This window comes from Bubalus bubalis, chromosome 4, assembly GCF_019923935.1.
Source record: "Bubalus bubalis isolate 160015118507 breed Murrah chromosome 4, NDDB_SH_1, whole genome shotgun sequence".
Classification (NCBI taxonomy): Eukaryota; Metazoa; Chordata; class Mammalia; order Artiodactyla; family Bovidae; genus Bubalus; species Bubalus bubalis.
Window position 1 is genome coordinate 24,863,946 of NC_059160.1, and position 27,281 is coordinate 24,891,226.

Here is a 27,281-nt window from a genome sequence, read left to right on the forward strand (position 1 = left end):
TGACCCCATGAATTGCAGCACGCCAGGCCTCCCTGTCCATCACCAACTCCTGGAGTTCACTCAGACTCACATCCATCGAGTCAGTGATGCCATCCAGCCATCTCATCCTCTGTCATCCCCTTCTCCTGCTGCCCCCAATCCCTCCCAGCATCAGAGTCTTTTCCAATAAGTCAACTCTTCGCATGAGGTGGCCAAAGTACTGGAGTTTCAGCTTGAGCATCATTCCTTTCAAAGAACACCCAGGACTGATCTCCTTTAGAATAGACTGGTTGGATCTCCTATTTATGTGTTAGCATTTACCAAATACCTACAGGGTTTGGAATCCCATTCTTTTAAGCAGAAGGCAGAGAATGTTGACAAGAGAGGAAAAGAGAAAATAATAAAGTCAATCAAATGACTTGGAAATTTTTTAAAAAGGTGAAAAGTTTGGATTACGATGAACATGGAGGAAAGAAGACAGGTTAAGAAGGTTTAAGAGCAATTAGCAAGGAGTTAAAGGTACTATTTAGAGATGGTGATTGGCAGCCATTAGGAATTTCCATGCAGTATAAGTTAGAAGAAACGAGCTTGTGTGGTTAGTGGACCTCAGCAGGATATCAGGAAGAATTTCCTGATGGTAAATGTCAAGAGTTCTGGTTCGCAGGATCAAAGGACAGCTTCTGGGATGTGCCTATCCCAGGAATATTTTTCAGCCTCAAGCAGGAGACTGTTTGGGTGGTTTTCAGCAGCCCTGTGGATGGATGGGTCTGCCTCCTTGGAATCCGCTGGTCTCATGTTGCCGAGGGGCGTGCCCTCCACAGCTGCTTTCATGGACTCCCAGCCAGCAGCCAACTCCCAGTTCACAGGCCATGGAGTTTTTCCCCCAGAAAGGAACAACTAAGTCTTTCAGTGTCTGTTCCCCACTTGGACCAGCCCTTAGGTATACACTGTGGTTTTTCAGCTCTTCAGCACTTGGGCACTTTCCTTCGGAGCCAAAGGCCTCCTGGGAACAATGCAGCATTTGTGTGTTGACAGTAACAGCCTGTGGGCCAGAGACACTCAGCCAAACTCTCCCTCTGTCCCACATGGGCTGGATCGCACACCTCATCTGCAATAATCCATACTCAGTCAGCCCCAGCTCGTCTCCAGGGGCCAAGCGCCCCACTTCTCTTCCCCCCTCTTCCCCAACTTCTTCCCTAGTTCAATCCCCAGCTCCACTATCATGTTTATCCCAGTGGTCCTGCAGGATGATCTCCACCAGCTCCCATACCACCCACGGGGAACAATGACACAGAGGTGGCTCATGGCCTGACTCTAAACAGTAGGCACTGAAGAGGGAGGTCCATTCTGCTGAGCTGGGCAGGGGGTATTTACAAGAGGTTAGGTCTGCAAAGAGATGCCAGCCTTTTCCTATAAGATAGGGCTTTTAACTTATCATGTGGTTGTTGATTCATATGGGGAGTTAGGAATGCAAACAAGCATAGAGTTGTACACGGTCTGTTTCTGTCAAGTTCAGAGACTTGGAAATATCTTTAGACTTCTGGCATGAAGACAATTCCAGAAAGGTGTCTAAAACCATGTTTGTGTCCTTGGCTCTGAGTCAGAGAGGGACAAGGGCTTATGAAGAGTAGGGTTTCAACCCTTAGGCAGCTCTACAAGAGGTTGTATGTAAGTCTCGTGCAGTATGAATTCAATATTAAATGACCCATCAGAACAGTCTCCCTCTAGGAATGCTCCCCATTCCCCAACTTCCCCTGCCCTCCACTTTACAGCAAGAGCACAGTGTTTCTCCTAAAACCTCCATCCAGTGTATGGGTCCCCTCAGTATGAATGTAGAAGAGAAAAATCAGATGGGTAGTAGAGAATATAGAAAATTTAAAAGAAAGGGCAAGTAGAGTAATTGAGATTTTAAGGAACAAACTGGAGTTTTGTGTGTGTGTGTGTGTGTGTGTGTGTGTGTGTGTGTGTGTTTGCATGTGAAGCTTGGTGAGTCTGTTATTTAGTGTCTCTGAGATTTGAGTCTTTTTATTCAGCATAAAGTAGTTACTTGATTGTATGCAGAAGAAACAGGGAAGCAATCAGAGTTCCACCTTTGACGTCTTCTCTTCTGCTTCATGATTTTCTCTCTGAAAAACATCATGACATGGATATTCAGCTCTGGAGCCCAATCTTGTTTTTGAACTCTGAGATTAACAAATTGAGCTATTTAATCCCTCTTGAAAGCCCTAAATCCATCTTCCACTGTTATCTCCTGAACTCCTCATATGAATTTGACTCGTTTCCCATCGATATTGTACACAGAATGGTAAAATCCAAAATTCAGCTCCTTTGAATATGCAAGATCTTCCCCCAAGTGCTTTTGGAGTTCTATTTTGGTTTGGTTCCCATGACTATGGCCTTCCCTGATAGCTCAGTTGGTAAAGAATCCACCTGCAATGCAGGAGACCCCGGTTCAATTCCTGGGTCAGGAAGATCCCCGGGAGAAGCAATAGGCTACCCACTCCAGTATTCTTGGGCTTCCCTTGTGGCTCAGCTGGTAGAGAATCTACCTGCAATGCGGGAGACCTGGGTTCGATCCCTGGGTTGGGAAGATTCCCTGGAGAAGGGATAGGCTACCCACTCCAATATTGTGGCCTGGAGAATCCCATGGACTGTAGTGCATAGGGTCACAAAGAGTCGGACATGACTGAGCGACGTTCACTCACTCCCATGATTACATCCTAAAAAGAGTCTTGATCCTGACCACCATATCTTCCCACTCCTTTACTTTTAATCAAATCCAGTGGAGGTCAAAGAATTTTTATTCAACAGAAAATTAAAGGGACTGAGAGGTAAAATGGATCTGATTCAATGGACATGAGTTTGAGCAAGCTCCGGGAGTTGGTGATGGACAGGGAAGCCTGGCATTCTGCAGTCCATGGGGTTGCACAGAGTTGGACATGACTGAGCGACAGAACTGAACTAAACTGAAAGGGAAAAAAAACCTCAACTTGCTTTACCTGCAGTTTCATACTTACCAATCCCTTCCCTTTCAGGAATCCATCACAAAAATTTTGCACTTGCTCTACTAAGACTTCTGTTATAGGCAATGTATCCCACGTATCATCCAGAGTCTGGTAAATTGCTAAAGCAGGCAGTTCAGACATCTTTAGTTTGAAAAATGATATCGCCTTTTCATTTTGCTTCACTCCACTGTCCACCAGAATAAAAAGAATCTGCAGTTGGGGAAATTTGAAAGAGAAAGATCTGTCTGAGGTCCTTGGAAGAAAGAGACACTTGGTGATGGTTGCAGTTTACACTGATTGAACTTAGGGTCTGTGCTGCACAATTTAAATCTTCATTGAATTAAAATGAATTTCTTCTTTTACTTTGCATTGTTTTAAGTTTTTTCCCTTTGGATCAGGTCTATTTAATTTTAAGAACATAGCATTGGAAGACAGTTTCATGATTAGCTAAGGGAGAAAGTATGATCTAAATGGCTAAACATGGAGAATTCTTTTTAAATGTTGCCTCTAGTACTTTCTAGCTGTCTGACTCTGGGTGCATTACTCGGCCTCTCTGAGATTCAGTGTTCTTATTGGGTTTTGTTGGGAGGAGATTGAATGAGAGAATAGATAATATTTCTAATACAGTTTTTAGCATATATAGTAAGATGCTGGGAGGGATTGGGGGCAGGAGGAGAAGGGGACGACAGAGGATGAGATGGCTGGATGGCATCACCAACTTGATGGACATGAGTCTGAGTGAACTCCGGGAGTTGGTGATGGACAGGGAGGCCTGGTGTGCTGAGATTCATGGGGTCACAAAGAGTCGGACACGACTGAGCAACTGAACTGAACTGATAGTAAGTGCTTGATAGGGCTTCCCTGGTGGCTCAGACGGTAAATAACTGTTAACTGTTTTATATTATTAAATCAAACCTTCTGCCCAATGAGGAAATCTCCTTGATAACAGTCTAGTTAGAGAGTTATCTATATTTAGTAACACTGAAAACTTCCAGTGTTAGGGAAACAACCACCAGAAAGATTTTTTTTTTTTTTTTTTTACCAAACAGCCCATCATTGAGGTCTCTAGTTCAATGCAGTAGACTTGAAGTAGTTGAAGTTTTACTATTTCAGTGACATAAGCAGAACTGCACAAAGTGGGGAAGGGAAAGAAAAATATTTATTGCTTATCCAGTGGGCAGTAGGTACAAGATATGTGTTTTATGTGAGAAATAAGCCCTGAGGTCTAAAACTTCAGAGTTTATAGTAAGAGTAAATAAATCACGGGGCTTCCCTGGTGGCTCAGTGGTAAAGAATCTGCCAGCAATTCAGGAGACATGGGTTTGATCCCTGGGTCAGGAAGATCCCCTGGAGGAGGGCATGGCAACCCACTCCAGGATTTTTGGCTGGAAAATCCCATGGACGAGGAGCCTGGCAGGCTACCAGGCCATAGAGTCACCAGGAGTCGGACACAACTGAAGCTGCTTGGCATAGCATAGATACATGAAGCTATCATGACTAACAGGTGATTTTTATGTTCAGTCTCTTTGGATCTCTATTTTTTGTCCAACCATCAATGAATAAAAAAGAAATAGACTTACTGCTAATGGAAGATATGATTAAATACATCTTTAACAGTTTAAAATACATCTTAAGTTTTAAGGCAGAGTAATGGGATTTATTATACTCCAGTTCTCCCTTCGTTATCTCTTAACCATAATTTTTTTCCACATTTCTCTCACTTCCCTAGCCCCATGTCTCTTTTTCTGGTGTCCTACAGCTGATTATTCAAAAGGGAATCTCCCCGTCCAGACTTACCCTCCCCTGGAAGAGCTTAGCTGCCTCCTGAAATCTGTGCAAGTTTTCTTCAAACTCTGAGGAGGCCTTGTTCATAATCAGTAGAAGATGAATTGGAATCATACTATTGAATAGGCCAATTGCAGTCTGGCAAATTGAAATGTATTAAAGCAGAATGAAAGAGAAAAGGAGGGGAAAAAATATTAGTGGCGACTCAATGACTAGGTACATTGGACCATAAACGATAGCTGTCCACCCATCACACCAATGGCAATTCCTAGAAGATGGCTTTGGATCAGTTTCACTCTCCTAGTTTTCATGCAACTTAGTAGATCCCTCATCCCCACACTGAACAGGGTGGAGCTGAGTAACCAAAGGGATACTGCAGTAGTGATGCAGTGTGACCTCCAAAGGTTAGGTCATAGAAGACATAGTAGCATCTGCTTTGTTCTCTCCTGTATCACTTACTCTCTTATACTGTCCCCTCAACCAGCCCTGGGAAGAGATTCACATAGGTCCTATGAAGCAACTAAGTTCTCCTGCTAACAACCACCACTGACTTGCCAATCAGGTGACTGAATCATCTGGGAAGAAACCTTCCAGCCCCCATCAAACTTTCAGGTGATTGCCTCCCTGACCAATGGCTGCAACCTCACATGAGCCCCTGGGATCAGAGGCCCCCATCCGTAGCCACTCCCAAACTTGACCCACAGAAACTGTATGAGATAATCAATTATTTTTCTGTTCTAAGTTGTTACATTTTGGAGTAAACTGTTATGCATCATTAGACAACAAATATACCATGGAATATTTTAGTCACTTTTTTCAACCCCTTTTGAAATGTGGCAAGGGCAGTCAGATTTTGGGAATTCCCTGGTGGTCCAGTGGTTAGGACTCCAAGCTTTCACTGTTGGAAGTGTGGGTTCATTCCCTGATTAGGGAACAAAGATCCTGCTAGGCCACCTAGCACAGCAAAAAAAAAAAAAAAAAACAAACAAAAAAAAAAACAAAGCAAAACAAATGAAAAACCAAGAGAAGCCAGATACACTTAAAATAGGATTTTGAATCCTTCTTAGTAGTGTACACTTTTGAGTGCTGATGATGTGCTGGGTAGTGTTTTCAGGTCTTTACGTATAACAACTAATTTAATCCTCAAAGTCCCAGTTTTATAAATAAAGACATTGAGGTGCAAGATCTCCAAAAGTCACATAAGTGATGAGCTGGAATTCTCAGCAGGCAGAGTGACTTGAGAGTCTGTACTTACAGAGTACAGACTCTTTAAGTACAGTACTCTTTAAGTACAGACTCTATACAAGAGACTCTATACATGAGACTATCCATGAGACTCCTATTCAGCTGATGGCAAAACCTCAACAAAATCAACTCAGCCCTAAGCGCGGTTGAGTTAGTTCATTTCAGGTCAGCCGTAAGATAACTGCTTCAGGAGATGGGAAGTTTGGCCCTTCTTTGCTGATTAGAGATGGTGATTTCCCCTGAGGCTGTGGATGGTCGAGAGGAGGAGACAGCTGTGAGGCAGAGGGAGGAGAGAAGGGAGACTGTAAAACTATGACTCTAGCCCCCTTCATTTCCCTTTTCAGAAACAGCGCTGCAACTGTCTCTATTTTAAACAAAATCCCATTTCTTCTTACCTCTCCCTTCTAAATACAGAGAGTATTGCTGTAAAACTAGCATGTGCACAGAGAGAGCTGTAGGTTAATGAACAAAGTCCCAAAATGATGGGAACTGGAGTCACTAAATAATCCCATGGAAGGAGGAGCCTGGTAGGCTGCAGTCCATGGGGTCCCTAAGAGTCAGACATGACTGAGCGACTTCACTTTCACTTTTCACTTTCATGCATTGGAGAGGAAAATGGCAACCCACTCCAGAGTTTTTGCCTTGAGAATCCCAGGGACAGGGAGCCTGGTGGGCTTCCATCTATGGGGTCACACAGAGTTGGACACGACTGAGGTGACTTAGCAGTAGCAGCAGAAGCTACATACTACCCTGTAGAGAATTTTCAGCTCTACTGGCTGACGTGTAGGCAAGGAGGATCCAATAAGTTCTTTCCAGAAACTTTCTCCCTGGAGTTTAAAACAGGGCTTCAATTTTAAATTTGGAAGATTAGAAATTTAAATAATTGTCTCTTGTTTTGTTATTTAAATTTATAGAATGCAATCTACCCTTCTAGAACAGAGATAGAGGATAAATCTTGGGAAGAGTCAAGAAACCAAAGCTAAAGAGTCAAATGATACAGTGAAAGGATAGAGGAAGAGATTGAACATTGCAGAAATGATGAGTTTAATCCTAATAGACACAGTCCGATTTTCATCTTGAAGCCAAGTGTTGAGTGTATGCATTACCAGTGCACAGGAGGTCAACTACGGGACTGGGGATTTCTGTCCAGTTGCTAGTGGTACAAACCTCTGCACCAGAAACAGATGAGAAATAACCATAGTAGTGTGAGCAGGTCTCAATAAGAGAAAAACGGTACTTTTGGGAAATGAAAAAGTCATGATAAAACTTGGTTCTCTGGAGAAATTCTTTCCTAATTTCTTCTTGATATGAGTTGGTGTCACCTCTAATGTAGAACTTAACAAAATGTGTCATTGTTCTCTAAGATGAGAGACGGCGCAATCATCAGAACTTAGGAAGGCTAGTCTTTGCCTCTGCCCTCATTCACCTGTGGAATTCCAGGACCCTGGCTCATAAACCAGGCACTGGTTTATGTCTGGCACTGGATCATCTTTTCTGGTCCCCAATGCACTCCTGGTAGCCTTATAGACAATGACCAGAATGATAATGGTCTAGGCACTTTTCAATGCCTTTTAAATTATTGCTACCAGTGACCCTGGGATGCATGTGTTTGCAATCTTAGCAGAAGTGGAAATGGGATCACCATTCTATGGAGACAAACATGGTGTGAGAGGCGGACAGGAATGTAGTCAACAGGAAGAGAGGTGTTTTCTGTTGTAGGCTATGTGGGGGAATGGAAAAACCACAGGACTCAGTCAGACAGATCAGTCGTGAAAAATGCTGGGTCAAGTGGACAGGGCTGTCACTGAACTTCAAATGACAAGTTGTAGGGCTTGAGGAAGTTACTTCACTTTTCTGAACTCCCGTTTCCTCTCCTATAAAATGGAAATAGACAATATGACTTCATGCATCATCAAATTTTCTGCCTTCAGTGATGTCTTTTCTACTTACTGTGTAATATTGAATGTTGCTTGGAACTTGAGAGCCCTCCTCTATAAAATGGACATAATAATCTCCTCTCTTCTACCTCAAAAAAATATGTGAGTATTATATGAAAAAGTGACATAAAAGGGTTTTGTTAGTTCTGAAAAGCATGACATGCATATAAAGTACTGTTATGAGAGAATATGCAGCATTTCGGAGCCGAGGTAGATCACTGGAAATCAACACTCCATCACTTAATGATGTAAGTTCGGGAAGGTAAAAGGTAGGACATATAAGGTAATTCTATAAGCTGTAGGTGTTAGAAGGCCAGAAGATTATCCGGACGGGTGGACCAACACCTTCACCCAGGTTGTACACAGAATGCAACAACCAAGGAACACACCCAGAAAGAAACCTGAGACTCCAGGAGGGTCTAGGCAAGTGCCAATTGTACCCAACAGAACTGCTGGTCATGAGTCTGCAAGGAGGTAGACACAGAAAATGGGAATAGATGTGTAAAAACTTTTTAGAAATTTTACATTGCTGCAACATCCAAATATGTGATCAGTGTTTTTAAACAGCTCATTTGTATTTTATAAAAATATTGGTCTCTAATGCTTTAGGAAAAAAAAAAATTGACCTTCAGCATTTTTGCAATTGTGGCAAGCTTGCCATCTTGTTTGAGAAGCATGGTCTAGAATGCTGGTCACATCAGAGTTGCTTCACTGAACTCTCTTGCAACCAAACTCAGAAGTTTTTGATTAGTCACCTCAACTTTGCATTCTGACTCTCTTACTTGTCATGTAACGTGTCATCTCACTTGTCTCTTTCTTTCTTTGCTGGGTAGGAACAAGTTTATCAATCTTAAGGGTTGTAGTAGGGATGGCAATATAAACAATTTCGAGTTGATTTAATGGTGGTTACTGTTATTATGGGCTGCCCTGGTAGCTCTGTCGGTAAAGAATCTGCCTGCAGTGCAGGAGACCCTGGTTTGATTCCTGGGTTGGGAAGATCCACTGGAGAAGGGATAGGCTACCCATTTCAGTATTCTTGGGCTTCCCTTGTGGCTCAGCTGGTAAAGACTCCACCTGCAATGCAGGAGACCTGGGTTTGATCCCTGGGTTGGGAAGATCCCCTGGAAAAGGAAATGGCAATCCAGTCCAGTACTCTTGCTTGGGAAATCCCATGGACAGAGGCGCCTGGTGGGCTACAGTCCATGGGGTTCCAAAAGAGCCTGACATGACTTAGTGACTAAACAACAATAACAACCGTTATTATTCATTAAAAGATCAGAATGCTTGGAGGAAAAGATTTCTCCTATGAAGGCAACTACCCTCCCTGACAAAAGGACTTCCGGGTCTAGAGACAGGGGCTACTTACTATAGCATTGTACTCTGTAACCAGGTGGAGGTTGTTGCTCTCAATGAAACGGCTTAACTTGGTGGCATCCATGCTTTCAAAATCTTCACCCTTTAAATCCAGTTGTTTGTTATCCACCTGGATCACACAGAAAGGATAAAATTGTCACTGTTCTGTCATCAGTAAATGTTTCTGAACTATTAACCTCAAATCAGGCACTAACTCAAGCTCCAAAGACAGAAAGGTAAAGGTTTCTGGCCCTCGAGGAATGCACTGTCCTGTGGGGCACGGAGAAGTAAACAGGAACATCCCACAGAAGGTGACAAGTATCATCACAGACCCGTATGTCACCTAAGGAAGAGGAGAAATGCTTCCAGGAAGAGACAGCTCCTAATCAACGGCTAAGACTTGGTCAGATGAATGAGGATGGGATGGGAGTTTTAAATAACGAACAGTGTTTGCAAAAGGCAAAAAGATGACAGACGTTCCGTTCTAGAAGCCGCGGTTAGATTAGCTCGACTATAGCAGTGGATGTTAAGTGCAGTAGGAGAGAGACATGGACAGCGGGGTGGAAAGTGACTGCAGCTGGCCAGACTCCTCTATCCTTGTGATTTCCCAGGCAAGGATACTGGAGTGGGTTGCCATTTCCTTCTCCAGGGGATCTTCCTGACCCAGGGATCAAACCCAGGTCTTCTGCATTGCAGGCAGATTCTTTAGGATCTGAGCCATCAGGGCAATGGGGTAGGCAGGGCAAATTCCCAAAGAACCTTGAGGTCAAGATAAGTAATTAAATTCTAACCTGAGGGCAAGGGGAGCCACTTAGAGGATCAGATTTATGTTTTATTTACATACATTTCTAATGTGAAATAAAACACACATGCAGATAAAAGCACAAAATGGAAAATATAAAGCTCAGAAAATTGTCACAGAGTAAACAACTGTGGAACCACCACTCAGGGAAAGACATAGAATATTGCCAGAATGTCTGAAGCCCTCTGAGATCTTTCTATTGTTGTTGTTTAGTAGCTAAGTTGTGTATGACTCTTTTCGACCCCATGGACTGCAGCACGCCAGGCTTCCCTGTCCTCCATGATCTCCCAGAGTTTGCTCAAGTTCATGTCCATTTTATAATCTGTTATTTTTCTGCCAACGTTCACCATTATCCTGACTTTTACAATGACGATTTTCATTCTTTATAGCTTTACTGCTTAAAAATGCATCTCTCTATTACAGTTGAGTTTCTTTTTAAAAATATTATGTAGGGACTTCCCTGGTGGTCCAGTGGTTAAGATTCCGTGCTTCTAATGCAGGTGGTGTGGGTTTGGTTCTCGGCTGGGGAACTAAGATCCCACATGCAGTGGGGATGCACAAAAAAAATGATGTAAGTGGAAACAGGCAATGGTTTTTTTGTGTGTATCTCAATTATTTTGTTTTTAAGAGTTATCCATATTATTGCATATAGCTGTAATATGTTAATTTTCCTTGCTGTAATAGTATCCCATTGTATAAATATGCAAAATCTTATTTTACTACTGATGGATATTGAGGTTGTTTCCAGTTTCTGGTTATTAAAATAATGCTGCAATGAACTCTCTTGTTCATTTCTCTTGGAACTCATGCCTCTGTATCTATTGAGCATGTATTTAGGATTGAAATTTTTAATTATAGGATATGTATATTTTTGATGTGCATTTTGATGTTTATTTGGGAGAGAAGGCCAAGCTATTTTCTTAAATGAATAGTAATGTATACTTGCATCTGTACTGTTTGAAAGATCCCAGTGCTTCACATCCTGGCCAGCACTTGGTATTATCTGCCTTTCTAATTTTATTCATTTTGATGAATATGTGGTAGTATTTCATTGTGGTTTAACCTCCAATTCCCCAATTAACTAGTTATATATCATCTTTTTTGAAGTTTATGTTCAAGTCACTTGCCTATTTTTCTATTGAGTTGATCCTTTCCTTGTTGATTTGAAGATGTTTTACATATTATGGATATGAGCCCTTTATGGTTCTATATTACATATCTTTTCTCACTGGGGACTATTTTAATAGTAACTGCATATGAATAGAAGTTAATTTCAATGTAGTCATCAACCTTTTTGTTTATAACTAGTGTGCGTTTTTGTTTTGTTTTGTTTAAAATGCTTTGACTACACCAAAGTGCTGAGATCCGGAAGTGCTGACATTCACTCAACTGGCGACTTACTCACCTTATGATTGTGTGGTTTTTTTTTTCCACAACTCAAACTTATGAAATACATAAATGCCAAAGTACAGAAAATATTTGTCTTTAAAAAAAGAATCTTGAAAAAAAAAATCATCGAAACTACAGGATATTTTAAAATGTGAGTTCCCTTTGCATATTTAATTGTTTTAAAATTGACACTATTGGAGAGAAAGCCTGGGAGAGAACTATGAAAGCAGGAGAAAAAGTCATCCTAGGTGGGGCCTCGCCCACCCTTCTCCCATCCCTCTCCTCCAGGAAAAAGAAAGTGAGCACAAAGGACTTTTAAAGCTGCATAATGCCCAGGTTGTGCTAATGGTAAAGAATCTGCCTGCAAATGCAGGAGAGGCAGGAGATACAAGTTCAATCCCCAGGTCAGGAAGATCCCATGGAGGAGGAAATGGCAACCCACTCCAGTATTCGTGCCTGGAGAATTCCATGGACAAAGGAGCCTGGCGGGCTACAGTCCATGGGGTTGCAGAGTCAGACACGACTGAAGCGACCTAGCAATGTACGTTTCCTTCCTAAGGTTTTGCTAATTGCACAACCATCAGAATCATTACTGTAATCACAACCAGGGTCCTTTTTATGTTTAACATGTTTAAATACTTTCTGGTTATTTTTCTAGAAACTTGGAAGCCTGGTGTCTACACCACAGTGGATAGAACCGTGCTCAGAGCCAGGAGCTCCTCCCTCGCTGCTCTCTTTTCCCGGCAAACCCTCGCATTTCCCAGAACAGGATGAACAGGAAATGCCAGCTACTCCAGGTGGCTCTGGACTTGAGGAATGCAGTATATGGGAGGCAGAGTTTGTGAAGTGGTGATAACATTCTCTAAGAAGCGAAGATCTTTCATAAAAGCCATCCTCCCGAAGCCTCTCCAGTTGGTCATGGCTCTTTAAATGAAGCATACCTGATTATTTCTCTATTTCTTAAACCAACAAACTCTGGAGCGCTCATGTGTAGGGTTCCTGGAAACATTTAAACAGGAAACCTCCCTTCTGTAAAGGGAATGCATTTGCATAATGCCCTGGAAAGAAAATCCGACCCTGGATCCCGGAGTGGGAGAAAATATTTTTTAATATATTTTTCCAGTTTTTGGAAAGAATTTTCCTTGAAAAATCATATTATTTTTCTCCTCAAGAAAAGGGGCACCAGAAGAAAAACAGAAACAGTAAACCAGAAGGGTTGTTACCTTACAATATAATTTTGAGGTTCCCCAAGAGTATCAGATGTAGATTATTATATGAGTCAGACACTGTATCATACCAATGGATTTCATCATTCCTTTGCTGTTTGTTAGTATTTCGGCAATACTCCTTTGAATTAATTCTGGTAGATTCCTGTAATTAACAACCCAGCTTTTTGTAAAACATTAAAGTTGTTTTAGTTTGCACCAGCTACAATATTAAATATCTTGGCTACCACGGAGAAATCATTTGTTCAGTACATGCCCTCTTGTCTCTGGGGTTTGTTTTTATAAGCTAATTGGTTACCATATACTTGGTAAATATATACTTTGGGATTTCTCTGGTGGTCTAATGCTTGGGAATCTGCCTGCCAATGCAGGAGACATGGGTTCTAATCCTGGTCCAGGAAGATCCCACATGCTGCAGAGCGACAGAGCCCACGCACCATAACCACTGAGCCTGGACTCCAGGACCTGTGAGCTGAAATTACCGAGCCCACGTGCCCTCTAGCCCACAATAATGAGAAGCCCACACGCTGCAACCAGAGAGTAGTCCCTGCTCACCACAACTAGAGAAAGCCGTGCACAGCAGTGAAGGCCCTGTGCAGCCAAAAATAAATACATATATATATATATATATACTTTAGAAAAATATTTTAAAATTTGGCAAATCTTATTTATTGCCTTCCTTATCAGTTTATTTTTATGTACTCTGCTCTGATTCTCTGCTTGGCTAGGTGCATTTCTTATAACAGGTTTCCAGGAATAATTGTGAAAGGCGTGAAAGGATGCCTCTACTCTATTTCTATTACTATCCCGTTGGGTCAAAGTTAAACTAATTCTATTTCTTCAAATAGAAGTGATGGAAAATACTCAAAATGAGGTACACATTCAAATAATATCTGAGATTCCATTTTAGGACAGGCTTACGGTTTATTCAACACAGGATTAGGTTAACAGTGTGTCCTATTGAGAGTAGGGGGCTGTCTATGGCCATACCACCCTGAATGCCCTGGATTTCACTTGATCTCAGAAGCTAAGCAGGGTCGGCCCTGGTTAGTGCTTGGATGGGAGAGTGGGGAGGGACTTCACACTAGTGCTAAGACAAGCTGTGTCCTCACACAGACAAGTTGTCATACACGACATTTTAATTTTTTCTCAGTCACGTTTAAATAGTTGGCCTGAACTATTTTTACAGACTGATGCATTCCATAAATATAGCAAATGCTGCACTCTTTCCTCTCCCATATAACTGTCAACTCATATTTCCACTTATTATTTCAGCTTATTTCTAAACATGTTCTTACAGTGGAAATTTGCTGTATGGGCTAATTCTGAAATTTCTTTGCCAAAATATGTCATACGTGTGTGTGTGTGTGTGTGTGCTCAGTCATTCAGTCATGTCTGACTCTTTGGGATCCCATGGACTATAGCACACCAGGCTTATTTGTCCATGGAATTTCCCAGACAAGAATAATGGAGTAGGTTGCCATTTCCTACTCCAGCGGATCTTCCTGACCCAGGGATCCAACCCACGTCTCTTATACCTCCCACACTAGCAGGTGAATTCTTCACTACTGCTGCTGCTAAGTTGCTTCAGTTGTGTCCGACTCTGTGTGATCCCACAGACAGCAGCCCACCAGGCTTTTCTGTCTCTGGCAAGATTCTCCAGGCAAGAATACTGGAGCGGGTTGCCTTTTCCTTCTCACTACCGCACCACCTGGGAAAACCCAAAATATGTCATGCCTAGGTTAAATCTTGAGAAATAAGATGGGGGTTTGATTAAATAGTGCTAAGGAGAGAGAAACTGTTTAGGAAAACATTTTTTGTTTTCTTTAGCATTATTTAATAAGGCTTTATTTAATGAGGAGCATTAGAGTAGGTAGGATATAGGAGTAAAAACAGGCTTTTTTCAGAGTTAAATACTGTAGAAAGTCACTATAATAAGGTAGAAAAGGTAGCTTTGGAGTCGGCCATACTGGATATGGGCTTCCCTCTTAGTTCAGTTGGTAAAGAATCCACGTGCAACACAGGAGAACCCGGTTCAATTCCTGGGTTGAGAAGATCCGCTGGAGAAGGGATAGCCTACCCACTCCAGCATTCTTGGGCTTCCCTTGTGGCTCAGCTGGTAAAGAATCCTCCTGCAATGCGGGAGACCTGAGTTTGATCCCTGGGTTGGGAAGATCTCCTGGAGAAGGGAAAGGCTACCCACTCCAGTATTCTGGCCTGGAGAATGCTGCATATGAGTTAGATGTTTGTGACTCTATAGTTCTGAGAGTCTAGACATCAGAATCAAGCTCATGGAACTTTAGTTTCTTTATTGATAATGCAGGGTCGATAATGGGCTTCCCTGGTGACTCAGACAGTAAAGAATCCCCCTGCAGTGATGGAGACCTGGGTTCGATCCCTGGGTCAGGAAGATCCCCTGGATGAGGGCATGGCAACTCACTCCAGTATTCTTGCCTGGAAAATCCCATGGATAGAAGAGCCTGGTGGGCTTCAGTCTATGGGGTTGCAAAGAGTCAGACACAACTGAGTGACTAAGTGCACACAGGGATGATAATAATAATTTCATCAGATTCTAGTGCCTATCATAAATTAGGCTCTAAAACAAACAGATGAAATTCTAGATCTTAAATAAAAGAAAGTATCAGAAGATCTGCAATTGGTTCACATTTCCCAGTGTCAAGAAGTCTTAACTGCAGACGTAAAAGGGCCTCCTAATGGGTCTACACAGAGCCACAGAGACCAACGGGCAGGAATCTGTGAAGACCATGTCCATTGTGTAAGTATGTCTGTTCACTCCCAGTCCACCCCTGCAGGACACAGGAACTGATTATCATTTCTAAACACTGGGATCCTCTTCTGAAGGACACAGTCACACTGTATGGTATTTTTTTAAGTATATTAAAAGCCTCAGTTTGTTTAATGCCAAACTTTTAAATATACCTCAATGTAAGAAAACACTAAAAAAAAGAGAAAAGTTTTGGTTGATGTTCTTTTTCTTTTTTAAAAAAATTATCCCAAAAACTTGAATAATAATCCTAGTAAAATTTGGACTGAATTTTTGAAAGTGTAGGGCTCCAAAATCACTGCAGATGGTGACTGCAGCCATGAAATTAAAAGATGCTTACTCCTTGGAAGGAAAGTTATGACCATCCTAGACAGAATATTAAAAAGCAGAGACATTATTTTGCCAACAAAGGTCCGTCTAGTCAAGGCTACGGTTTTTCCAGTGGTCATGTGTGGATGTGAGAGTTGGACTATAAAGAAAGCTGAGTGCAGAAGAATTGATGCTTTTGAACTGTGGTGTTGGAGAAGACTCTTGAGAGTCCCTTGGACTGCAAGGAGATCCAACCAGTCCATCCTAAAGGAGATGGGTCCTGGGTGTTCATTGGAAGGACTGATGCTGAAGCTGAAACTCCAGTACTCTGGCCACCCGATGTGAAGGGTTGACTCATTGGAAAAGACCCTGATGCTGGGAAAGATTGAGGGCAGGAGGAGAAGGGGACGACAGGAGGATGAGCTGGTTGGATGGCACCACTGACTCGATGGACATGGGTTTGGGTGGACTCTGGGAGTTGGTGATGGACAGGGAGGCCTGGCGTGCTGTGATTCATGGGGTCGCAAAGAGTCGGACACGACTGAGCCACTGAACTGAAACTGAGGAAAACATGTTTATCTATGAGTTGTCGCCACAGACCTGCCAATGGAGCAGGGTGCTTGTTTTCGGTATAGCACATAAATAACCTTGTCCACAGAGGTTCCAAGAGTTCATTTGGAGTAGGTCTGTCACTGGTGGGAAACAACCAGCAGATTCTAAAGAAGCGCAAGCAGCTCTGGGAAGTCATCAACAGGGCTTTGTAGAGAATAAATCGTAAACAAAGCATTCGTTAGAGGTTGTAAAACCTGCAGAGACACTGGAAGCAACAAGCACTTGTTTTTCTTCCCAAATGTGTATCTTGGTGGAACTAGGACTTTTAAATCAGGCTTTCATAAGACTATAAACAACAAACTGGGAAAGAAGTACTTGTGGATCTGTAGCTAATTGGAGTTTTTTGTATGGACAGGTTTCTACAAATAGTTCAACGGTACCAGGAAACGCATTAGTGTAACCTTCTATATCTTTCTTTAAAAAAGCATCTTTTTTTTTTTTTTAACTGAAGTATAGTTAACTTACAATATTATGTTAGTCTCTGGTATACAGCAAAGTGATTAAATTTAGATTTTATATATATAATGTATGTGTATTTTCATATTCTTTTCCATTATGGTTTATTATAGTATATTGAATATAGCTCCCTGTGAAATACACTAAGACCTTATTATTGGTCTATTTTATACATAGTCTATATCTTTCTCACCAAAACTCTTCACAGAAGGATTTGATTTAATCCTATTTTACAGTGCAAACCAGCAGCTTCTGTCCAGGTGGGGGAAGAACTGCTGAAGGGACTCAGGCATCTTCAGAGTTTTGGGAGTGAGTAAATTCCTCAAACACTTTCCGAGTGTCTTCAAGGTACCAGAGACCTACTGTAGACCTTTGGGACACAAACATGAATGAGTCATGGTTCCTGCCTTGCATAAGATCATGGTCTAGTAGGGTAAAGGTGAGACAGACACAGAAATACACGACATGCACTCTAAAGTGGTCAGTTACAAGGGATTTTAGCAGAAACTCTGTCCGTGCTTAGTCGTGTCCGACTCTTTGAGACCATATGGATTGTAGCCTGCCAGGCTCCTCTGTCCATGGGATTTTCCAGGCAAGACTACTGGACTGGGTTGCCACTTCCTCCTCCAGGGGTTCCTGACCCAGGGATCAAACTTGAGTCTCCTGCATCTCCTGCATTGGCAGGCAGATTCTTTACCACTGTGCGACCTGGGAAGCTTTAGAGGAGTAGTTAGGACAATTTGGAGATTCCAGGGAGCCTTTCTGAAGTATAAGCTGCTGGAACTGATTCACTGGAATATGAGGAGGAGTTGGTTGGGTGAGCCTAAGAGAAAAGGGCCTGAGAGGGGCTGGCATTCTAGGCAGAGAAATAGCCCATGTGACATGATAGAATCATGTCCTCATACTGTGTATAGTTGGGTATTGAAACGGTGGAGACTAGGGTGGGAATGTGCTAGAAAAGGGAATGGAAAAGCAGGTAGTGGCCTGGTCATAAAAACTACACATTTAAATGTCTTGATTTTGTTCTTGTAATACGGGGGAATATTGAAGAGTTTTTTAAGAAGGAGGTGTCATGGTCAAATGTCCATTTTAAATCCATCATTGTCATACCAATCTAGAAACTGAATAAGAAATAGTGAAGGGAAACCTATTAAGAAGGTATTGAAAGTGTTTATGCCAAAGGTGCTAAGAGTCTAAGTGAGGAACAAAATAGAAAGAGCAGAGGAAAAGTCAATTTTGTGCATAACACCATCAGTACATTAATTGAATCAATAATAATAATACAGGAGCAACAGTAAGATTCGGGCAGCTATAGACACAGAAAATACTTCAATCTATTTAATAAAGATGGAAGTATTAACTGGATAATAAAACAACGTGTAATGGCCATGGCTGTGGGACTGGCTAAATCAGACTTCTATCACGGAGCCTCACCAGCGGCAACACTGAGTTTTCATTGCTGTTAAGGGACCTCCCTCATAGCTTAGACAGTAAAGAATCTGCCTGCAATGAAGGAGACCTAGGTTCAATCCCTGGGTCAGGAAGATCCCCTGGAGAAGAGAATGGATACTCACTCCAGTATTTTTGCCTGGAGAATTGCATGGTCAGAGGAGCCTGGTGGGCTACAGTTCATAGGGTCCTGAAGAGTTGGACATAATTGAGCCACTAACCCTTTCCCTTACATTTATGAACTCAATATTGTTGATTACTGTCTTCCTTCAGAAGTATCACTTGTGTTTTTTGTGTCTCTACAAATATTTTGATGGTGCCTGAATAAACTGATGTAATAGAAAGTAAAAAGAAGAGTGAAGGAGAACATAGGCTCCAAATACAGGGTGGGAGGTATGATCGGCAAAGACTAGAGACTGAATGAACATAGCTATTCAGTAAAATAGTGTTTTCGTGGGAAGAACGTGACACAGCGAGGGAAGATGACAAATTCAGTTTTGACTAAGTGAAGACTGTAGTCAGTCAGTTCAGTTCAGTTGCTCAGTCATCTCTGACTCTTTGCAACCCCATGGACTGCAGCACACCAGGCTTCCCTGTCTATCACCAACTCCTGGAGCTTGCTCAAACTCCAGGCCTGCAGTATTTATGAGGATATTCAAATGGTTATATCCAGCAAGCATCTGAATCATGGAGAGGTCTAGGCTAGAGATAAAACATGCCAAATTCTCAACAAACACATAACCATCAAACATAAGAAAAGATCCTGTTACTGAAGACTTACTCATTCATTCATTAATTGATTCATTCACAGGCAGAACACAGAGGGATTTAAGGGCAGTGAAAATCCTGGAATACCATAACAATAGGTTTATGCCATTACTCATTGTCCAAAGCCATACATTGTAGAACACCAAGAGTGAGCTATGATGTAAACTATAGCGTTTGGGTGGTTATGACATTTCAATGTAGCCTAATCGGCTGTGACAAGTCTACCACTCTGGTGGAGATGCTGCTGATGGGGGAGGCCATGGATGTGTGTGGCAGGAGATATAAGGGGAATCTTTGCATTTTACTCTCAGTTCTGCTCTGAATTTGAAACTGCTCTAAATAAATAAAGCCTTTTTCAAAAATTAAAAAAAATGATTCATGCACATATTCATTTATTCAACAAATACTTATGAGTACCTGCTGGGCAGGCACTTTTATTTTTTATTTTGTTTTTTTTTTTAAGATGCTTACCTAAATTTATTTTTAGTTTATTTTTGGCCACAGATCACCCCATGCAGAACCTTAGTTCTCTGATCAGGGATCAAACCCATGCCCCTGTAATGGAATTGCAGATTATTAACCACCAGACGACCAAGGAAGTCCTGACAGATGCTGTTAAATGCTCAGTGGTTGAAGTAGTGAATAAGACAGTCTCTGCCTCCATGGATTCTATAACTTTGATTGGGAAGAGCACTGGGTCAGGCAGTGGTGTGGATAGAGAAAGAGAAGAACTCAAGGAGATTAAAAGAAGAGGTGGACCGAGAGAAGCAGGTTCCTAGATCAAGGAAAGAGAGAATATTAAAGAGAAAAGAGTGGCTAACAATGTCAAATATGGCATAAATGGTCAGTAAAATAAGATCTAAACAATGTTGGTTGGGTTTGGAGATATGGAAGCCATGGTGACCTGGTTGAAAGCAGTTTTAATGGAGTGATATGCAAATTAGATAACAATGTATTAAGAGCTTAAAGAAAGCTGAAGACAATACAAAATACATTTTAAAGAGATTTGGATGAAGAATGTAAGAGAGAGAGAGGATAAAGAGGAGAGGGAAGGACATTCAGACCAGAAATTTTGAAACTTTAATGTCTGCTCAGTTTCTTATTTCCAGTGGACTCTGGTCATCTTCACTATGACATTCCACCAACAACATAAACTCAACAACCAAAGAAAGCCTCAGAAATACCTACTTCTGTTATAACCTCACTACTCCTTAGATACTGTGACTTCCAACCTCTCCTCCTTTCCATAATTTGATATCTGATCCTTGCAGTAGCGTGGACAGAGAAAGAGAAGAACTCAAGGAGACTAAAAGAAGAGATGGACCCAGAGAAGCAGGCTCCCAGGTCAAGGAAAGAGAGAATATGATGTCTTTTCTTCACTTTCTGCTGCTTCCTCTTCGCTGCAGATCCTTAGTACACGATCTATCTCGTCAGCCTAATAAAAGTTCTCTTTATTCTTGTATTTTTTGCCTAATCATCCATCTGACTCATTGCTGCCAAAATAATCTTGTGCAAACACATTTCTGTTCATGTTATTCCCCTGATCTAAAGGCTTGAGGGGCTGCCCAGCGCCAGTCAACTTAAGTGCAAACTCATTAAGCTGGTATTCAAATTTCTCGACAATATGGTTCCAATCAAATTGCTCTTTTATTCATCTGCCCAAAACATGTTCCCTGAGATCCAGTCAAGTTGGCTTGATCACTCTTTCCCAAGTTTAATTTTTTTCCCCCATTTTGGCCATGAACTCTCCTTTATGTTGTCCAAATTTTATCTGTTCTTTAAATCCCAGTTCAGTTGTCTCCTTCATAACTTATTTTGGTCAGAATTCCTACTCTGCTTTTTTTTTTAATCCATTTTTTATTCTTTTTATTAGAATATATTACCCTTAACACTGTTGATAATGGCATTAACATTAGAAACTGTGTTGATGTCAGTACTGAGAACGTCCTTAAGAAGGGAACAAAGGAACTGTGTTCCAATACTCACTGAAATCTTCTTAACCTACTGTTGATTTTCTTCATTGTAAAAGAGACAGGGAAACTGTAGGGGTTTGGGAGATGGCTCAAAGGAAGAAAATGGCATTTTATATTTTGCACATTTCTGGATTTAATGTGTGCAGGCAATACAGAAGGTCCAGAATGTGGAATAACTCTTAAGGCCATTCAGCCAGAACTTGGATCATGGGTTACAAAGCTGATGTTTTGGGCCAAGTCATTTAGTGCCTATCCTGCTTTGACCAGTTAAACTCTTGTAATGTTTCACCTGGAGAAAGAAATGGCTACCCATTCCAGTATTCTTGCCTGAAGAATTCCATGGGCAGAGGATCCTGGAGGGCTCAAATAGGGGCCTGGAGGTCCATGGGGTCTCAGATAATCGAACATGACTGAGCAACTAACACACACACACACAATATTTTACCCATGGTAATGCTGTTTGTATTATAGATACTTGTATGTTATGTTTACAATCTCTACCATATTTTAAGAGCTATGAGAGGGGAGAATATACTCAATGTGTTTTAAGGATCATTACCTTGCATAGAGAACCCAGTAGTTGTTAACATATGTTTGATAAATGTAAGCAAACTCTCAAAGATATGAAGATATTAAAAAGTATATATATATGGAAATATAAAAATATAAAAATCTCTGACCCAGGGATCAAACCCAGGTCTCCCACATTGCAGGCAGATTCTTTACTGTCTGAGCCACCAGGGAAGCCCCGTAAAAGCATTTATTATAGAACTGCAGTAATATAAAATATTTGAGATTATCTAATTATCTGTAGAGAGCTAACCAGGAGACCTGAGTTCAATCCCTAGATTGGGAAGATCCCCTGGAGAAGGGAATGACAACCCACTCCAGTATTCTCGCCTAGAGAATTCCATGGACAGAGGAACCTGATGGGCTACAGTCCATGGGGTTGCAAAGAGTCAGACACGACTGAGGGACTAATACACACACCGAATTATCTATAAATAGGAAAATGGCTAATTAAGCTATGCCATGTCCAAATTATGGCGCTGTATGCAGTAGTTTTTTTCTTGGTATTTTTTCTTTTAAAAATTTATTTATTTTAATTAGAGTATAATTGCTTTACAATGTTGTGTTAATTTCTGCTGTAAAACATGAATCAGCTACATGTATACATATATCCCCTCCCTCCTGAGCCTCCCTCCCACTCCCCTTTTATTTTATAGATGAAAGAATTGAAGCCAAGAAAGTGTTTGGTGACCTGCCCAAGTCACATGGATGCTCAGTGACAAAGCAGTGCTGTAAATCTTATGTGCTGACCCTCAGTCCAGGCCTCTTCCTATTTCATGACAGCATCTGTTTAGGAAGCTTGAGTTGAGCCATCCTCCTCATATGGTCCCTGACGCTGGCATCACTGTTCTGATTCAAGATCTAGACTCCTTTCTGGTCTCAGAAGTCTGTGTATTCACAACCCAAGGAAGAACTAGAAGGCTGGAGCTGCCCACCTGACTTACCAGACGGAAGAGGGAAATGGTGTTCCCAGTGATGTTGTAGTGAGCCAGAACCTCGGAGGCAGTGCTGATCCCAAAAGACACGTCTTGGAAATTTTGCACCACACTGTGGATTAGGGACACTGCCGGTACTTCTAAATCCTAAAGACAAGAGGGAAAAAAAAAAAAAAAAAAAAAAAAGAAAAAAAACCCACAGGTTGTTTCTGGAGGAAAGAGACTAGGGAGTAGAAATATGCTCATACTTATCAAATTGAAGCATCCAGTGAGACAACATTTACCTCTAAAAATGTAGGCTGGCTTCTCAGGGACATGGTTGAATTTTCCAGGCTGGGTGGGTTAATAGGTAACTATGACATAGTGGCTAAGTCTAGAACACCTATCTGGCTTTACCATAGAACTTGTAGTTTGTTGGGCTTCACTGGTGGATCAGCCGGTAAAGAATCTGCCTGTAATGCAGGAGACCCAGGGTCAGGAAGATTCCCCTGGAGAAGGGCATGGCTATCCACTCTAGTTTTCTTGCCTGGAGAATTCCATGGACACAGGGGCCTGGCGGGCTACCATCCATGGGGTTGCAAAGAGTCAGACATGACTGAATGACTAACTTTTAGTTTGTTAATAGCTGAGTGGGATCTCAAAATCACAAAGACTTGAAGAGTTGGCCTCCACAGTCATTGATAAACCAAAGGAGGCAAATATTTGGGGAATAATTTGTAGAGGAAAGAAGAAATGTAAAAATCAGAAATAGGTGCTGTCAAAAGAACCAAAAAAGAGAAAATAAAAATAAGAGAAATTAAAGTGGAAGCTTAGAAATTTTATTAACAAGGCTGTGTAGGACGTTGGGGTGCTCTTTCCACTGTGTGTAAGCCATGAAGACACTGTTCAGGCGTTGCTCCAACTCTAGAACCAAGGCCTGCAAGACAGAGCAGGGAAGCCTGTTCTGAATGATGATTCCAGGCCTTCTACAGCAAGCTGGCCTTATTTCCCTGCAGTCATGGGACCCTCGTCCCCAGAAGCTCTGAGCAATAAACAGTCGTGAACATGTCCTTGACATTTCTCTGGCCAGAGAAGGAAATGTGTTCAGAGAAAAGATCATGGTTAGCCTTGCAGCTGGGGTCAAGTAGAGGGAGTTGGCACTTTGCTCATCCGAAAGGGCGTGTGGAGTTCATTTTAGGTTATGAACAATTGTTCTTCAAGGCTTCATCTTTTTTAAAAAAATCTGCTCCTTAGAATGGAATTGCTCTCGGAGCAAACAGCGACACCTGGTGGCCATTTGAGTTATCGCACCCTCCTCCAGTTCCACTTCCTTGCCACTCCTGCCTGAGTGTAGGCTGCTGTTTTTGTCTACAGGTCTGATCTCTCATTACTGAAAAATTTGCCCCCAGGCCTCACCCCCACTTCCCCACCCCACTCCCGTCTTCCTCCCCTACTCATATCTCATCGATTTTATTTCCAGCTGTGTACGCAGAAAAGACAAGATGATGGTGATTTGGAATTAATGAATAGAAACAGACAAGGTCTGAGAGGAGAGAGTAGGGGATTAATTAGCTGTGAAATCACCAGATGTTACCTCCAGAGAAAAAGAAAAATGCTGGAATAATGCCTTTTCCTTTATGGTTGATTTTTTTTTAGCAGGCAGCCAATCTGGAAGACTGGCTAAGACCTTCAATATGCAAAATGTCATCCTTATTCAACATTTCAGAGCAAACAGATGAAAAAAAAAAGAGTGTTTATGCATGCTCAGTTGCACAGTTGTGTCGGACTCTTTGCGACCCCATGGACTGTAACTCACCAGGCTCCTCTGTCCGTGGGATTTCCCAGGCAAGAATACTGGGGTGGGTTGCCATTTCCTACTCCGGGGGATATTCCCGACCCAGGGATTGAACCTGTGTTTCCTGCATTGGCAGGCAGATTCTTTACCATGGAGCCACCTGGGAAGCAAAAGAAGAGTGGGGGACTCCTTACTTGGTAAGAGGTTCTAGACTGGAGGCAGCTACTCACAAATGTGTTGCCTGCTTGATACAAGTTGGTTTACTCTGGGCCCTGCCTTGGAAATTAAAATACTGACTGACGCTTCAAAGCATGTACAGATGGGGAGACCCAGACAGCAGCCTCAGAACTCTCAAAACAAATATGAGAAAGATGTGATTCAGAGACTGGGAACATCTAGAAATTGTGAGATCTTGATTGACAAGCTAAAACTAGACTCTGCCCTTTGACTTTTAAGGCAGTATCATCCGGCCAGCAAGTGACTAGCATGGCTCCCTTAAGGTAGCATATTTCTGGTCACAGAGGGTCAGACACGACTGAGTGACTGAACTGAACTGAACTGGGAGAAGGGCAGGTGGCAATATCTGAACAAACCTGGAAGAAGCCTATGACAGCCACCTCAGCAGCAGCGATGAATTCCATGGCAGCTTGGACATCTGTGAGCTGCATGGGTTCCTGGGCACCGGGACCATCTAGACAGAGATGAGGGTAGGGGTGGGAGGAAGAGACAGAGAGAGACAGAGAGTTTGCAGGTACCAAGTGGAGAAAAAGCAGCTCTAAATCACAAGGGCATCTCTATTTTTCCTCTTCTTAAGGCCAAAGAGAGTCAGGAGTGCATTTGTCATTCCAAGGCTTTCTTTCTTTACTAACTTGTGGAAGGGGGACTCCTCTCATAATAGCCCATTTAAAAATAATATTTATTTATTTATTTGGCTGCTCCAGATCTTAGTTGTGGCATGCAGAATCTTCAGTTGCAGTAGTGGGATCTAGTTCCCTGACCAGGGATCGAACCTGGGGCCCCCAGCATTGGGAGCACAGAGACTTAAGTCATGGGACCACCAGGGAAGTCCATGATAGCCCATTTCTGAAGGATGTCAGACTCTCCTCTTCTCTACTAGGCAAGGCAGATCTTTATCTAGCATTTCCTGAAAAGTTCCTAGGTTTGGGGAACAAATACCCAGAGTTCTACCAATATTCCCTTCCCTTCTCCCAATAACACTTTCACCCCCTGGTCACTCAAGTGCTCTTTTCTTTTACCTGATGATTCCTGAACTTCTGCAGCAACTTCCGGGGACAGTTTGCATGTGGAGAGAAATAACAGAAACAGGCATCTGGACGGCATGGCTTCCATTTTCCTGCTCTCGCTCCACGCCCTGGCCTTGGTGTTTGGAGCCTCTGACTCAGGGCAGCCCACTCTGCAGTTAATGGATTGTGGCATAATTTGTGCTCTGGGAACATTGCAGCTGACTCCAGGGCAGGGGGACCTTCAACTTTTGAGATAAGAGACAGGATTCGGTAACAGGGCCTCAGAATGAAACCAATCAGAAGAAAGTCAGGCTAGTTCCTTTAAATAAAACAAAACATTCTATGCCAAGTGTTGACTTGGGCACTACGGACGTAGCAATAATGGTGATCTGATCACCTCTCCCAGCTTAGATTGTTAATATGAAAAATGGGCAATTAAATAGATCATTTAAATGTAAAATGGAACGTGATTAAAAAATTGGGAAACTCATAGGGTGCTAGGAGAAGATGAACTAAGGACATTTTGGACAATGATGGTGTCTGGTAAAAGCTGTCTTCCTGCAGGGGGTGCCCAAGCAGTGCGTGTGTGCAGACTCTGTCATGTCTGACTCCAGGGAGGAATACTGGAATCGGCTGCCGTGTCCTTCTCCTTGGATCTTCCCCACACACAGATCGAACCCGCATCTCCTGCGCTGGCAGGCAGTTTACCACTGCGCCATGTGGGAAGCATGCCTAAGCAGAGTCCTGGGTAAATAAAACTTTTCCAGGCAATGAAGGTGGAAAGGGAGTTTCACGTAAAGAGCCAAAGCACTGAGATGCAAATGTGATGTGCAAATTACTAGTAAGAGAATTATTAGTAATTGAGTATTACCAGAAAATGGAATAATAAATCTGGGCAGAAAGGCATTCTGAGGCCAGATCCCAGGGGACTTTGTATACTAAGTGTAGGAGCTTCAGCTATATTTTCCAGGTGATGGGAAGCCACTGAAGAGCTTAAGCAGGAGAGAAAAAATGCCTAATGTGGCTCAAGTGCCTGTGGAAATCCAAGGGATTCTCATAAGCAGGGGATATATAAGTCTCAAGCTTAGTAGAAACTTCTATCCATGGTTTGCAAAGAGTCAGACACGACTGAAGCGACTTAGCATGCATGCACTATATGATAATAAAATACACTGAAGGACTTCCCTGGTGGTGCAGTGGATGGGAATCTGCCTGAAGATGAAGGGAACACAGATTCCATCTCTGGTCCAGAAAGATCCCACATGCCTTGGAGCAACTGAGCTCATGAGCCACAACTACTGACTCCGTGCTCTAGAGCCTAGGAGCTGGAACTACTGAGTCTGTACTTTAGAGCCTGTGCTTTGAAATAAGAGAAGCAGCTCCAATGAAAAGCCTGAGCACCACGATGAAGAGTAGCCCCTGTTCACCACAACTAGAGACAGACTGTGTGCAGCAAGACCCAGCAGGGCCAAACATTAAAAAAAAATTAATTAAAAAAAAGCCTCCTTGCTTCTATTTGACCCTTGTTCGATCTCTGGTCAGGGAACTAGATCCTGCGTGCTGCAACTAATATCCACCACAGCAAGTGAAAGTCGTGTCCGACTCTTCGCCATCCCCTGGACTGTAGTCTGCCAGGCTCCTCTGTCCATGGAATTCTACAGGGAAGAATACTGGAGTGGGTTGCC

General features: G+C 42.3%; 1 protein-coding gene across 3 annotated transcripts; it reads right to left on the minus strand.

Moving 5' to 3' along the window:
• Positions 1-1,977: 1,977 nt before the first annotated feature.
• On the minus strand, positions 1,978-27,180 carry ERP27 (endoplasmic reticulum protein 27). Of its 3 annotated transcripts, none has more exons than XM_044941196.2 (7): positions 25,609-26,739; positions 24,946-25,043; positions 22,579-22,725; positions 9,318-9,434; positions 4,782-4,907; positions 2,997-3,194; positions 1,978-2,105 (listed from the first exon to the last, which is right to left on the minus strand). In XM_044941196.2, the coding sequence occupies exons 1-7, from the start codon at positions 25,787-25,789 to the stop codon at positions 2,058-2,060; spliced, it is 915 nt and encodes a 304-aa protein (XP_044797131.2). In that variant the 5' UTR covers positions 25,790-26,739; the 3' UTR covers positions 1,978-2,057. The 3 variants fall into 3 exon arrangements, with proteins under 3 accessions (XP_044797131.2, XP_006044928.3, XP_044797133.1); XM_006044866.4 differs by having other exon boundaries at positions 22,588-22,725; positions 25,609-26,716; XM_044941198.2 differs by lacking the exon at positions 4,782-4,907 and having other exon boundaries at positions 25,609-27,180.
• Positions 27,181-27,281: the final 101 nt, after the last annotated feature.

Excerpts from the sequence above, each read along its gene's own strand:
- ERP27 (XM_044941196.2), bottom strand. The coding sequence starts at position 25,789 with ATGCCACAATCCATTAACTGCAGAGTGGGCTGCCCTGAGTCAGAGGCT. Across the intron at positions 25,044-25,608 it reads AGAAGTTCAGGAATCATCAG|ATGGTCCCGGTGCCCAGGAA; the intron begins GTAAAAGAAAAG and ends ATCTCTGTCTAG. Across the intron at positions 22,726-24,945 it reads CTGTCATAGGCTTCTTCCAG|GATTTAGAAGTACCGGCAGT; the intron begins GTTTGTTCAGAT and ends TCTTGTCTTTAG.